This window comes from Ovis aries, chromosome 5 (assembly GCF_016772045.2).
Source record: "Ovis aries strain OAR_USU_Benz2616 breed Rambouillet chromosome 5, ARS-UI_Ramb_v3.0, whole genome shotgun sequence".
NCBI classification, from domain to species: domain Eukaryota; kingdom Metazoa; phylum Chordata; class Mammalia; order Artiodactyla; family Bovidae; genus Ovis; species Ovis aries.
Genome location: NC_056058.1, coordinates 60758232 through 60773986, shown reverse-complemented (window position 1 = coordinate 60773986; position 15755 = coordinate 60758232). Strand labels below are relative to the sequence as shown.

Below are 15755 nucleotides of genomic sequence, written 5' to 3'. Positions count from 1 at the left end.
ATCAACTGCCCTCACAAAACAAGCTCTCATCCTCAACATGTGCAGCGGAGAGAAGCCCTTCTGAGCTCTCACCTGGTCTGGGTCCCCTCTGGGGAGGAACATTTATTCGCTGTTCTCGCACCCTCTGATCCCTCTGAGGCCTCTGAAGTGGAATCTGAGATTCAGGCTTAGACTCCGGGCGAGGCTGAAAAATATATGCATCAAAATTAAAGCAAGTTTATCTTTTTTTCCTTTTTAAGTGTTCTAACGAACAATAAGGTTTAGAACTAGAAAACGACAATTCTTGAGTTCTCTCGCCATTCCCCCCAAAAAACCCAAACAAACAAAAATAAAAACACATTAAAAATCACCTTGTACCCATTCTCCTCTGCCTTATCTGTTGCTGTGGCTGTTCTTTAGTTGCCAAGTCATGTCCGACTCTTTCAAGATCCCAAGGACTGCAGCCTGCCAGGCTCCTCTGTCCATGGAATTCTCCAGGCAAGCATACTGGAGTGGGTGGCCATTTCCTTCTCCAGGGGATCTTCCCGACCCAGGGATCGAACCTGTGTCTCCTGCACTGGCAGGTGGATTCTTTATCACTGAGCCACCAGGGAACCCTGTCTTATCTGTTAAACCTCTCTAAATTCACATTACGTGAAAATATAAGTAAATTTGCCTAACATGCAAATTTAATTATAAACTCACCTGTGAAGCTGGTACTTTAACAACATGTGGGGGTATCCCAGTAACTGGAACAGCTCCACTGGGTGGAAGGTTCTTACTGGTCACAGATGCCCAAGAAAAGGTCTAAGGGAACACCACCATGAATTGTTATAATACTTAGCAAAACAATATAAAAGTTCTCGGCTTTTGATTTCTTGTACATTATATGTGCATCACATTCTCAAGAGGCAAGATGGTTTATAAGTAACTTGAGATTCCTTGCCCCACCACTTAAAATTTAGTACTAAAATTCCTTAGGACTTATCAAGCATCAGCAAAATATGAGCAGCTACTTCCACTCAATTTCAAGTTTGTGAATCCAAGAAAATTCTCCCTCCAAAGCCAGCTCTTCCTCCTTTGATTTTCTCACTCTGTGATCCAATTATACCACCTTTAGAATTTTCTTGAATTAAATTTCAATCAGTACCAAAATCACCAGATCTTATTTACCTCTTATCTCTCCATCTTCACTGCCATGACCCTAATCCAAGATGTCATTACCTCTTCCAGGACTACTACAGTTAAATCACCTAACTTGTCATCTACTCTCACTCCAATAAACATTTTCCACCTGCAAGCTACAGTCATGTCACCATTCCTCTTTACTACTCACCTACACACCTATTTTATACAGAGCAGCAAACTACAAACCAGGGAGGTTACTGACAGTTCCCATAGAATAATGCCCAGAAAATTTCAAGACACTTAATTAGACAAATAACAGTTTAAGAACCCTGGCCGCATAAATACAGCACTAACACACTCCTCACAGAGCATCAGCTGTAAAGGCTCTGTGAGTTCAGCCAGTGTCATTCTGGTGTGACTCATGAGAGGTAACTGAGAAGCTTCAAACTGCTGAAATCAGTTATTCTAATTAGAACGTATTACAATTAGTTTCTACTTCTACTGTAAAGTTGTCCTCAATTAGATTTCACAGAAAAGGGCAGGAAAAGTCTGCTGTGCCATGTTATTTTTTTGAAGATACACTATCATTTTTTTGTGTAACAAGCACAGAGTAACATGCAATTTGAATGTAGTATTAAAAAGAGTTTGTTGATATGGCAACAATATAGCACCCAAAACTTCTTGTCTGAAAGTGTTCAAATTTCCTTAGAGGAAAGAAAAAAACTACTTTTGACTTTATAAAGCAATATGCATCTTATCTAAGGTATGGCTCAGTATGGAAGAATTTCCCCAAATGAATACAAAAATTCACCTACAAAAGTCATCCTAGCAACAAAAAAGGAGAAGAGAGATTTTTTACAACAGAAAGAAGCAGAATAAAACTGAAGACATGCTGCATACTCTCAAGTCCTCCTGCACTGTCTGGGCTATGTCTGCTGGTGCTGGAGAAGAACTCTTCTGAACATCCTCAGGAGCAGTTTCTTCCAATACTGGCTCAGACTTTTCCTCCTGGACTTCAGATACAGGTTCCTGCTCTGGTTCTGGTTCCGGTTCAGGCTCTGGTTCAGCAACAGCTTCTTCTAAATGTTCTTCTAAGTCATTGCTTTCACAGTAAAATTTGAGAAATATCATTCTGCTTCCATTGATTTAGCAAGAAATTCCTACAGAGACCTGAACCTAAAAATAGCTCCCTCCTCCCACAGATATCTACAAATTATGTATTTGAGTATTAAACATGAGAACTTTTCAGAAAAGCCCTCGATGAGCAAGTCAGATTTGCTAGATTCTGATTAAGTAAATGCATCAACCATATCAAAAGGAACTAGACCACTGTTTCTCAAAATCTCAAATTATCACAATTTACCTATCACATATCACAAAACTCTTAACAGGCGGTGGGCAGGGGGGAAAGGGAGCTGCTTAATAGGTATGGTTTCAGTTTTGTAAGATAAGAAGTTCTAGATATCTGTTGCACAACTGTGTGCATATACTTCACACTACTATAAAGTACACTTGAAAATGGTTAAAATGTCATGTGGTTTTTACAAGCAAACATTTTCTCACGCCAAAAACACAAGGAAATTTTGGAGGAAAAAAAAAATCAGCTGTAATTCAAAATAGTTCTTAAACTTCCACATAGTCATAGGAACAGTTTTTTAAAACTGCATATGCTTTCCTCCTGAACTTCTAATTTGGTAGGCTTGTGTCAGGATAATGAATCTTCATTTTCAACCAGCAACCCAGGTGAGTAAAGTCAGTCCCGTCACACCTTCTAGTTCTCTCAAAGCACTTAATGCTATGCCTTTATGTATTAACACTTGATAAATCCCAAATCTATTTCCACTTACGGTGAAGAAAAAAAACTGAACCAAAAAGCTACTTATGGATACTATAAGTAGGCCCCAGAGTGCAATCTATATTAAACATGCTTTATATATTTATGTTAGACACCAAAAGCAAAACCTTTCTTCTGGGAAATTATCACTGAGACAACTCTGAGCATTATGGCTGCCCTCCAGCAAACAAGACTACACAACCCAAGTTTTCATGCAGCTCTGGACAAATGAACAAAGTTTTCCTTACCTGACAGTTTGATCATAAAAAGTTCCAGAATCATCAGGTACCACCTCAGGTGTCTGCTGTCTTTCTTCAGGCTCCTCTACTTCTTCTTCAGATTCTAAATGAGAAAAAAAAATTTAACATCTTTGTGGTTCACTTAATTCAAATATATTCACTTTCACAATGTTCATCATGACAAAAAAAGGCAATGATACGAGTACATACACATAAAAGATAAAGAAAATAGGGCAACTGGATAAAATCATGAGACAGGATTTAAGGACAGAATTAAGGCTATTTTAATGTCTGGATTACAAGCATGGAATCTGAGGTAATCCAACAAATGGTCTACCACCTAACTAGTTATATGACATCAGGCAAATGACTCCTGTGCCCTAGTTTATTAAAAGGGAACAACAATACGTAACGTACTTATCTGTAAGGTTGTTGTATTACAGCCTTAAATAAATACAAAGTACTTAGAATTCTCAGTCATATAGAAAACACTAAAATACAGTCTCTCTCCAGAGCATCTTATATATGCTGACCATTACAAGGTTTCAATTCCTAAAACTTAGGGTTCCACTCTAGTAACACCCCACTGCGGTGGAGGTACCATCTAAACTTCTGCAGAGTCCTACACAAACTGTGACCAAGATGCTACTACTGCTGCCATAACTTGTCTACTAACTTAGGAGTTCGATGCGTCCCATCAATACCGGTGGCGTAGACTACGTGGTTAGCCTCAAGTAGATTAAAATTGCTGAGATTTCTTATATCTTAACAACTAAAAGTTACTAATGAAAAATACAGAGAATTATGAAAACATTCAAGAAACTTACACTCTCTCCAAGTCAAACTGTTGCCATCCAAAAAAAAATTTAGACAAGTAACTTACCCTCCTGAGGTTCAGTGATGAAGCCACCAAAGACTTCATCTTGGTATCTGAAGATATCATTGTGAACATAGAACTTATTTGCAACAGAGCCCTGTAATACCAACAAAAAGTTTTCACTTATCAGCAGGCTTTTCAAACTCCAAATTACCCTACACCAAATTACCCTGGGCCATTCAGTTCAGTTGCTCAGTCGTGTCCGACTCTTTGCGACCCCATGAACTGCAGCACGCCAGGCCTTCCTGTCCATCACCAACTCCCAGAGTTCACTCAGACTCACATCCATCGAGTCAGTGATGCCATCAAGCCATCTCATCCTCTGTCGTCCCCTTCTCCTCCTGCCCCCAATCCCTCCCAGCATCAGAGTCCATTCCAATGAGTCAACTCTTCGCATGAGGTGGCCAAAGTACTGGAGTTTCAGCTTTAGCATCATTTCTTCCAAAGAAATCCCAGGGCTGATCTCCTTCAGAATGGACTGGTTGGATCTCCTTGCAGTCCAAGGGACTTATAAGTTCTCAACTAATGGCAGTATTGCCCATCCCAACAGACATTTGGCAACTTCTGGAGACATTTCAGCTCTCCCACCAAGGAGCAGAACTGAAAATTACTGAGTGGAGGGCAGGGATGTCGCTAAACATCCTACATTACACTGGATAGCCCTGACAACAAAATTATCCAGGCTCAAATTTTAAGTCAAGGTGGAAAAGATCCTTGCTCTACCCTCAAATAGGTTAAAATCTCCAAGATTTTAAGACTTAACATGTTTGTTAAGAAGCACTCATATATACCGAGTGCTTAAAATACCACCAGATGAATATCTAAAAATTGACCAATTATTTAATCTGCCAAAGCCGAAATCTCAAATCATTTCTTGAACAATAAATACATTATTACCAACTATGTAGTTTAAAATCCCCTAAATCTGTATCCAAGAATACTAACACAAGCTCTCAAATGTGGTATAGCTAAAAAGGTTTGCCTACCCTAGGTATAAGACACACTTATGCTGAAATCTATGTCATTTACTAGTCATTCGATTTTTAAGACTGTTTCTTCACCTGTAAAATGAGGGATACGAACTCATACTAGAGTTTTGATTATTAAATGAGACAGTTTATGAAACAATCCATTATACTAAGGTAATATTGAAATCTTCCTCTTGAAAGATAAGACGTAAATTTATTAATATCCCATGATTTCTTGCATATTTAAGTCAATCAACAATTTTAACACTACAGATAATCTAAGCCTTCTCAAGAAATCATGACAAAACTGATTTCACATGATTTTTCAAACAAACTGAGTTATTTTATATTTAAACAGTAAAATGACAGGGGGATTTTTAGATTCACTGTCCTTCAACAGAAAATTATCTTAAGGGTAATGCTAGAGAAAACTTTCAGCGAGCAAGTCATCATGAGCCCCTTCCACATGCTCACACAGATCACAGACAGGATTCCTAACTTTGCTCATTTTGGACCAGGCGAGAAGAAACTTCAAATGCAAATTACTTAACATAAACCTGTGGTCCTTTCATGATAACTACAAAAAAAAAAAAAAAACAGGACTCCTTGAAGAAACAGTTGATTCCAAAACTGGAGTGGAGGATAGAGCAGGGAAAATGCAAGGTGATCCTGAAACCTCCTGTGCCATGGAGTGCCCAGTTCCCAAAAAACCCCCAGAAAAAACAAAAAAACCAAACCCACTCAAAAGGGTTCACACTTAGCAGATCTGGGACATTTTAGAAATCGATAAAAGTTATTAATTAAGTCTATTAAACAAAGATCCCATGATAGATAGGAGAAAAGGTAAAGCTACTTACAGTAGAATGCCAACGAATAGACAAAAAAAAATGTAGATGATCACCATTTGCACCCATCAGAGTAGCAAGAATTCATGAATGCTTAAAACTAATACCTAACAAGTTTGATGAAGAACATAAGTACATGCACAGTCTCAAAGAAGCCCACAAGGAATCCCCTGGTGGTGCAGTGGGTAAGAACCCATCGAGCCAATGCAGGTCTGGGAAGAGGCCACAAGCCCTGGAGCAACTGAGCCCGTGAGCCACAACTACTGAAGCCCACGCACCAAGAGCCTAAGTCCACAGCAAGAGAAGCCACTGTAATAGAGTAGCTCCAGCTCGCCCACAGGTAGACAGCAACAAAGACTCAGCGCAGCCAGAAATAGAATAAATAAAAAAGAAGCAGGCACTATTTACATTCTGATGATAAAATTCAGAACATTAACTTTACATGTCAACCTGGTGGCCATCACCTTAGCTAAGTAATACTAACAATAGGACTGAGTGTAAATGTTAGTCTCTCAGTTGTGCCCACTCTGCAAACCCATGGACTGCAGCCCACCAGGCTCCTCCATCCATGGGATTTTCCAGGCAAGAGTACTGGAGTGGGTTGCCACTGCCTTCTCTGGTAATAACAGGACTAAATGATAACAAATGCTGAAAGACACATATAACCTAAAACTAATAAGGAACTACCAGACAATTTAAACTGACACATTCTACAGGGTAACTTGATTGTCCTCTTTAAAAATGTCTACTGCTGCTGCTGCTAAGTCTACATCTTGATAAACAAAAGATTAACGAATTACAGCAGATTAAAGGAGCCTAAAAAGACATAACAGCTAAACACAATGTGTCATAATGAGCTGAATCTTGGATAAGGAAAAAAAAATACTATTCTTTGTATCACTGGAACAGTAATCAAAATCTAAATATGGACTATAGATGAATAGCTGTATCACAATTTTCTTTAATACTGTATTTATTTATCTATTTGGCTGTGCCAGGTCTTAGTTGTGGCACACGGGTCTTAGTTGTGGCACACGGGATCTAGTTCCCTACTGCTGCTTAGTCGCTCAGTCATGTCTGACTCTTTGTAACCCTATGGATTGTAGCTGCCAGGCTCCTCTGTCCATGGAATTCTCCAGGCAAGAATATTGGAGGGGGATGCCACGTCCTTCTCCAGGAGACCTTCAAGAATCAAACTTGGGCCCCCTACACTGGGAGGGAGGGAAGTCTTAATTACTGGACCACCAGGAAATCCCATAAATACCTCCTGACTTTGATTAAAAAATGAAGTGCTCATTCTTAAGAAATGTTCACTTCAGTATCTGAAGATGACTAGCCATAATGTCTCCAATTTACTTTTCAAACAGTTTAGAATTAAAACACAAGGTAAATAGAATTATATCAAAAAATAGAACTATAAATATGTGGACAAATGTGGCTCTGGGTAAGATAACATGTAGGAGTTACTACTGTACTATTTCTGTAAATTTAAAATTTCAAAAATTAGTCTTTAGAAAGACATGTACAAATTTTTGTAATTTTTTTTTCATACCTCAGGAGCAAGGACAAAGGTCTGCATGAATCTCCTTAAAGCCTGGTTGTTATTAGAGAGCAAGCCCATCACCTGGACCACCACACCGTCATTCAGAGTAGCATGAGCATCAACGTGGCGGATCTTAGTGTGGCAATTGGTGAAGTTTTGTGACATCACTTTCCTATGGATTTCCTAAGGAATCAAGGCAAGAGATAATGCAGAATCTCCAAGAATAACCAAAAACTTTCTAACACAACAAAGAGCATTTATCTGTGCACATCTGAATTACAAACTACAGAGACCCCACTGTAATTTGTCTTCGTACACTACATTTCCAGTGACACCCTGACTTTTTAAAATTATTGTCTTTAATTAACATATCTAAACATGTTTACAATAGGTGATCTCCATGCTAAAACCAATTATCTTCAAACATAAAAAAACTTCAGAATATATCACACCAAATGAACAAAAAAATTTTCAATAACTAATAAATCAAGTAGTTACTGAAGATCTAAATTTCCAAACAGAAGTTGACAATTTTAATTTTCAAATATCAACAAACATTAAGCATGTATCCACCTCAATTCTATGGGTTATTTCCTAGCTGATCAACAGCCTACATAAAGCTTGTTATGCTTACTTTCTGTCCATAGACGGCATCTGCTGGCTTTCCATTTGAATCCAATCCCCCATGGACATAAGAAGAGTTCTTTCCATAAAACCTGTAAAACAGAAAGATACTTGTCATCTGTAAGCATCCTAAGACCAGCTATTTACTGTTCATGTTTGAACCCATCTGCTTCACTAGTACATTCTTGGAGGCACGAATGTGTTTTCTTTCTCATCTTTGTATGCATCCACCCCCTACATTCATAACATTTGCTGAATGGGAATGAATTTGATCAAGGAATTTTTGCAAGTCACAAGTTCCAGGTCTCAAGAAAGAATGATTGTGTTGGAAGGGATCTTGTAGTGCACCTCAGGAAGGCCACATAACACTCAAGTTCCTGTTTTCACTCATGGAGAAGAGAGGTAGTCTTGATATAGATAAGGACATCTATGGACTTCCCTGGTGGCTCAGTGGTAAAGAATCCACCTGCCAATGCAGGAGACTCAGGTTCCATCCCTGGGTGGGGAAGGTCCCCTGGAGAAGGAAATGGCAACCCACTATAGCATTCTTGGCTGGAGAATTCCATGGACAGAGAAGCCTGGTGGGCTACAATCCAAAGGGTCGCAAGATCTGGACAAGACTAAACAGCTATTCTCTCCGTAGTCTTGGAGAATCCTTTTCTGTATGAGAATGCATGTGATGAATTCCCATTAAAACCCAGTAACTCAGGCAGAAGGGTTTAAGGAGTTCTATTTTTGCTGATGCATTAGGAGCTTCAGACTTAATTAATTCTCCATACCTTTAATTCACCTATTTCTTCAACTGTTTTGTTTTCATTACATCAATACTGAATTAGGAAGGTGCCAACAACTTCCGCCCCAGCCCTGCCAACACACACACACACGCAATGCCTTAACTCGGGGATAACCACTATTAGGATTTCTTGGCACCTGTATTCTAGACAAACAATCTTTCACAAACCAACCCATATTTTTCTCTATCCTGACTGTTTCCCCCCTGCTCCCCAAAAAAGGGACAGATCTGGGCCCTTAGGGATACCCAAACTACCTCTCAACTTTTTAAGTTATTAAAAGGCTCCACATCAGCCAGCCACTTAGTTCACTGCTGGCTAATCCACTTTTTGTTGTATCTAAAATGTACCTCAGAGATTAAATGTGAAAAAATACATGTGTTAGAATCAATAAGTAACAACAGTGACAAGAAATATATTTGGTTAGTTAGTTTCAACTCCTACTCCATTTTAAATTCTAAATGTATCTAACTACTAAAAGCAAAGAATACAATTGACCAAAAAATAACAAAAAAGGGGGATATTTATGGTTTAAAGACTTACTCTTTCACTCAATAGTCCTGTAAATACCAGCAAGTTTTTAAGCCCTTAGTGTCTTTACCTGTGAAATGAAGGTAATTATTCCCCAAGACCTTACACTAAGAGCTGCTTTTTTTTTAAAGATCAAGAAAGGTAAAGGAGAAAAATTAGTTCTGGTCCAACAACTACACATACATTTTGAAAGTTCTAAAAAGTAGTCTAATAATTCCACAGAAATAGACTGAGGAGTTTTCTACACTGCAGCATTGTTTATAGGAAGAAATACTGGAAGCAACTTATATATTCATCATTAGTGGAGTAACACAACAATTTTTTTAGAAAGTAAAAATTTCATGGATATTAAAATTAATGATACATATACTATCCTTGTAAGATAACATTATAGCTAACACACAGCATAATAAAAATATTTGCATCTACACAGAAAAATTAGCATTGTTTTTCTAAAGACTCCCATGTTTATTTCATACATTTGTTTTAATTTACAACAAATCGTTTCCACAAAAAAAGTACATCCTAATTTTTTAAAGCATATTAACACAAAAATATGTCAGAAAACAAAGTCTTATACCTTCAATACATTCTTAACTAAATAATTCATGGTTCACCAAGAGGAAAATAAGCAAAAAATAAATAAATCAAAAGTACAAATACATTTATATTTAAAGCATTATTCTTCTGAAAATATATAGGAAACTTGGTCTAATTTTCAAATATTTACATATTCTACTATTATACAATTTGAATACCCATCACTTTTTGGTACTTACAAAGCATTTTTATGCAACAACCCTAGAAAGCACATAATAAATCAGAGAATCTTTTTATTTTCAACTGAAGGTTAATTACAATATTGTGTTGGTTTCTGTAATATATCAACATGAATCAGCCATAGGTATACATATGTCTCCTCCCTCTTGAGGGAATAAGAGCATCTTAAATACTCATTAAAACACACAGTTAGGTGATACTCAGGGAAAAAAAATTTTACCTGTGTAGCATGTCTGGGGCCTGGTTCAACAGTGTATAATACTGTCTCACAAATTCCCGCCCGACCAGCAGGGGACTAGGCTTCTCCATAACCATTGCTTTGGTCAATTCAACCTGGGAAAATAAAAAATCAAGTATGTTCTACCTGATAGATCAACTATAGGGAGAAAGGAGCAGGGGCGAAGACTGAATCATTTAGCTGAGACTGATTCAATAGACCAAAACGATCACTTCAGCAATTCTTGGATTTTAAAAGGAATAAACATTATAAGAAACAAAGCAAACCCACACAGACCAGTGAGATTTTATTGGTTCAAATTTACTGTAATCAGATAAATGCTATGAGGAAAAAAAATATCCCTATGAAGAATTAACTCAGCATTATTCCCAATATTCAGTTTTTGTAAACTGAACATAACAACGTCAAAGGTACATATTTGCAACATGCATTTCAACTTTCCCAAGCTAGTAAACTCAGTTAAGAGGGTTCCACTTCGGAAAAAAAGTGTTCCACCTGTAACATTACAACATACTACTGTGACAGTATTAAGTTCAAGTGTGACAATACAGATACACAATATCACATTTTTAGTCTAAATCAGAGATTTTACTACCTTTAAAAAATTCTAACTTGCTTAGTTTATTTTATAACAAGATCAAAAAATGAAAACAGGCAAAAAGTAACAAGCAAGACGTTTTTATTCAACAAAATAATCCCTGCCATCTCAAAATTAAGACTTTAAGTGAGTGCACTGGAATACTTTAAAAGGCACCTGGCATGGTAAGTTTTCAAATACTGTCGCTCACTACTTTTAAAAACCCTTTCAAAAAAGTATCTGGCATGAGATCACCCAATTTTTCATTTGAGGACATAAAATCACCCCGAACTTTATAAACATAAAGGCAACGAGAGGTATGTATAATTAACTACAGCATAAAGAAGAAATGAGAGAAATTGCATTACAGTTTTCTTAAAGAATGGGCAAAATGGATTGAATTTGGTTCTTGCACAAGCAGGATGTGGAGATGTCTATCCTTCACTAGTCTATGACAGCATTATTCTTAAATTACATGTACCCTTTATTACTTGTTTCACCAAACTCTACGAAACTAGACTAATAACATCAATCTAACTGTATCCTTTGATACTAAGTAGTTTCATTATAAATTTCTAAATAATACTTTATCAAATACTGCTTACCACATTCAATCTTCTCACGCAAAATGATGAAAATCCTCCAGGTTACAAAATTAAAGATTAAGAAAAAGAAAAACTTACAGACCACATCTACAACTTCTCCTTTCCCTTTGAGATTATCTAGATAAGTCAAATTGAAAAAAATAATAATAACTCCATCAGCTTGATTACACCATTATCATCAATGTTTTATCTTAGGTCACTGCCATAAAACCAAGAAAGGGAAACATATTCATATTTATATAGCAAATTGATCTTAACTTCATTTGTGACTTATTTTTCCTTCAACTATTATAATTCTGAAGCTTCTCAGAAAAATCTCTATTATTCACCAAGTTTCTTATTAGTTAACAGTTTATAGAATTGAGTATCTGGCAAACTAGGGCTCAATTAGCATTTTTAAATGTTTCAAATAGATGATACTTTATTTCAGGATTACCTCACATAGTCTTGCAGACTCCCAAAGATGATATTCACACTATAAGCACTATATGGTTCCATTAAATCGGAAACTACAGCTCAAGTTTCTCCTTTAAGCTCATCTATAATAAATATTAACCAATCCGTTCAAGCGAAAAGGTAGCAGTACTTAAAAATAATACTTCTGTCAATTGTATCTCAATAATTGAGAAAAAAGAAAAAGTAACAATACACATTATTTTAGTGCTAAGAAACTATATTGCTTCAATGCTTAAAATAAAGAGGGGGGACTGATTCTTAAAATAGCAAATGGCTTCAAGAATTCTACATAAGTCATGGTCAGATAAACACATTTGCAAGAAGGCTGCAAGCTTCCTTTAAGAGTTAAGTTTCTTAAGAGACTATTTCTTAGGTAACTTTCTAGCTCCAAAACTGTATCTGACACACTCATGAATAAAAAGCTTTCTTTCATTCATCATTTTCATCACAAAAGAGTTTTATCTTCTTTTTTTCTTTTTAGTTAGAATTTTATACAAGCAAAGCAGATTTTTGATCATCCATTTGTCAGGCTGAACTGTCAAGGTTGTCCAGAATTCAGATTATGACAGCAGATACATTTTTTTTTCAATGATTAAGAAAAAGTCAAAGAGAAAACTAAGCAAAGATGCTTAGGGAAAAAAAAATCTAAGCTGCCTGAGAGGGAACAGACTGGGAAGGACCTGAGGGGAACTGCCCGGGATGAGAGGACTCGACGCATTTGAGTGATGGCTTATTGTACAAAACTAAAAATCTTTTCAAATTGAACTTTTAAATTCTATAATTTTGTGGTTTGGAAATTATGCCTCAAAAGTTTAAATAAAAATGTTTTCACATTAAAAAAAAAAATCTTGAAAGGATAAAATGTTGTAGAGTAATTAAGAATACTGAACACCCAACAGCACCAATGACTACAAAATGTTTGGGGAAGTTCTTCAGTAATCTAAGACCATACTCTGCAAGTTTTGTGAATAATGTCAGCATTTCCAGTAAAAAACAAACTGTAGGACTTCCCTGGTGGTAGAGAGGTTAAGAATCTGCCTGCCAATGCTGGGGATGCGGGGTCGATCCCTGATCCAGGAAGATTCCACATCCTGAGGAGCAACTAAGCCCGTGGGGCCCAAGTACTGGTCCCACACTCCAGAGACTGCGAGCCAACAACTACTGAGCCTGCATGCACTAGGGCCTGTGCTCCACAACAAGAGAAGCCACTGCAACTAGAGAAAGCTCACATGCAGCAAGAAGAGCCAGCCCAGCTGAAAATAAACTTAAAAAAGAAAACTTTGGCATTTGAACCCAAAAGATTTAGTCTATATGAGACTCAATCAATTCTCATCAGAAAAATTTTATTTGGTAAATTAGCTCTCTGAAATCTCCATCTTCATTTATAGTTCAAACATAAAACAGAAGCTATAAGGAATATGTTAACATCGTACCTTCTGAGAATAGTCTCACCCTGGTTCATTAGAACTCTCAGTTCTTTGAAATTCTATCTAAAATAATGAAAGCAAACAAAATCAAATTGCATTTTCTCAGAAAAATTAATGTTTTATCAGTTCCTGATCTATTATAATTAGAAACTATGCATACCAATGAAAATATAGGCTAAAAATTTCTCAAGATCCTCCCTTATTTATTAAACACTCCTGAAACACTATGTCCTTTTAGAAGAGCTTTTGCAAATTAAGATTATGGATTCTGGTTGTTACCTATATAACAGCACAAGCCAATGGATACATTACTGGTTGGACTATGAAGCATGTACCACAATCAGAAATTGTTAAACTAGACAGTCTTATCCTTGTTAATTATCAACAGCAAATCCTCCTGCCTCCTGCTGATGTGAAGACTGGGAGACTTCCTAAAATATAACATGCCACTCTCCCAAGACTAAATAAGTCAGTCTGCTGAACATCCCAAACATATCTAATTTGGAGATCACTCTCTTTTAACACTGCTTTCAGATCTAAAGGATAAACTTTTGGGAGCATATATTACAAATCACTCGGAAATCAATGTAGTCTAGAAAGATCAGTGATGAAAGAAACAGGACCTGGCAAAAATAAAGGGAAAGGGAAGAAATCACTCACTTCCATTCAAGTTTACATTCCACTAATTTTATATCCAACTTTGTAATGTTGTGACTGTCATATGTCATAATAAGCCAAAAGGGGTATAGGCGATAAGAAAAACGTATTTTAAAAATTATACTTTCTCTTACTTTTTCAAGAAATACATTAAAGGTCCTAGGTTAGAGAAAGAGGAATTACAGAACAGTTCTTGTTCTAAAGAAGTAAAGGAAAACGTGGCCACTTAGAAATATATCCACTACTGTATCCCTGAGCTAGAAACAATTTCTCTAGTGCCCCTCAGTTCTTTCATCTCTAAAATTAAAATCATAAAAAAAATAAAAATAAATACATAAAATTAAAATCATAACTGCAAGAACTAAGTGTATGGTAGTAAGCACTTAATATTAACTGTTACAATATATTGATATTGTAACTATAAACTGTAACAAAAGAAAACATTTCTACATTCCACCATTTTCTGTCACCCGGAAGACTATTTCCTTAACCATTTTGCTAGCAAAATAAAAACAGGATTATCTCCTTTAAGAATAATTTTGTAGAATACCCTTGGACTACAAAAAGCCCAAGCACCTAATATAAAACTATGTTTTACTGAACTTCTAGGTTGACTTGATGACAACACTGTTCCACTCATGAATGCCACATAGGAAGACTCGCCTGTATGCCCACAGAATGTAACTGGTCCAATTAAACTGTAAAACCAAATCAAGTGCACGTCTTAGTTATCTTAATTTTTAAAACATACATCGTGAAGATAAAATGATTTTAGTGTGTTCACACTATGTTAAGTGTAAAAATTTCTACTCTTTAAAAAATATAAACAAAGCATCATGTGTATTTTTGCTCAGTGGCTCAGTCATGCCCAACTCTTTGCCACCCCATGGACTGTATCCATGGACTATAGCCTGCCAGGTTCCTCTATGCACGGGATTTTCCTGGCATGAATTACTGGAGTCGGTTGCCATTTCCTACTCCAGGGGATCTTCCCAATCCAGGGATCCAACCTGTGTCTCCTGCACTGGAAGGCAGGTTCTGGGAAGCCCCAAGATAGTCACATAGGCACTTAAAAGATTAAAAAGTGACACAATTGATATTTCTGGGAAACTACAATATAAAGTCACCCTATTTACAGCAGTCATATTAAGTCAGTAAGAACTATATCTAAGAAACACAGTCACTTGCCAAATACATACTTATATGATAGCCCTGAAACATTTAAGTGTATTCAGTATATGTAAAATAGTACATTGTTCAGATACACAGGTAAATATATTTTCTAAATAGTCTGGAAATAAAAATAGACAAATAGACCCACCAAACAGAATAAAGAAATATACTCACACATAAATAGACAATGATTTCCAAAAGGGCAGACAATTCAGTAGAAAAAGGGTATTCTTTACAACAAATCGTGCTGGAATAACTGTATATCCATATATACAGAGACAACCTCAATTCAAGCTTCACAGTATATTAAAATTTAACTCAATAGTTTTAGATGAAACCTAAAAAACTATAAAAATTCTAAAGAGAATCTTAATGACCTCGGGTCATTTTTGGATATAACAAAAATGTATTCTATAATAAGACAGATTGATAATGTGAACTCCCATTAAAATTAAAACCTTTCAGGGACTTATCTAGAGGTCC

The 15755-nt window shown here is 36.5% G+C and overlaps 1 protein-coding gene across 2 annotated transcripts in view; it reads right to left on the bottom strand.

Moving 5' to 3' along the window:
• The window catches only part of G3BP1 (G3BP stress granule assembly factor 1), a 34170-nt gene that overhangs the window by 11198 nt on the left and 7217 nt on the right, over positions 1-15755 (bottom strand). For both annotated transcript variants that reach the window (XM_004008992.6, XM_012178826.5), the window contains exons 2-9: positions 10360-10472; positions 8048-8129; positions 7423-7596; positions 4064-4154; positions 3190-3283; positions 2008-2209; positions 685-786; positions 73-184 (exon numbers count right to left, since the gene is read on the bottom strand). In XM_004008992.6, the coding sequence (XP_004009041.1) occupies positions 73-184; positions 685-786; positions 2008-2209; positions 3190-3283; positions 4064-4154; positions 7423-7596; positions 8048-8129; positions 10360-10454 (952 nt within the window). In that variant the 5' untranslated portion in view covers positions 10455-10472. The remainder of the gene's footprint in view (positions 1-72; positions 185-684; positions 787-2007; positions 2210-3189; positions 3284-4063; positions 4155-7422; positions 7597-8047; positions 8130-10359; positions 10473-15755) is intronic.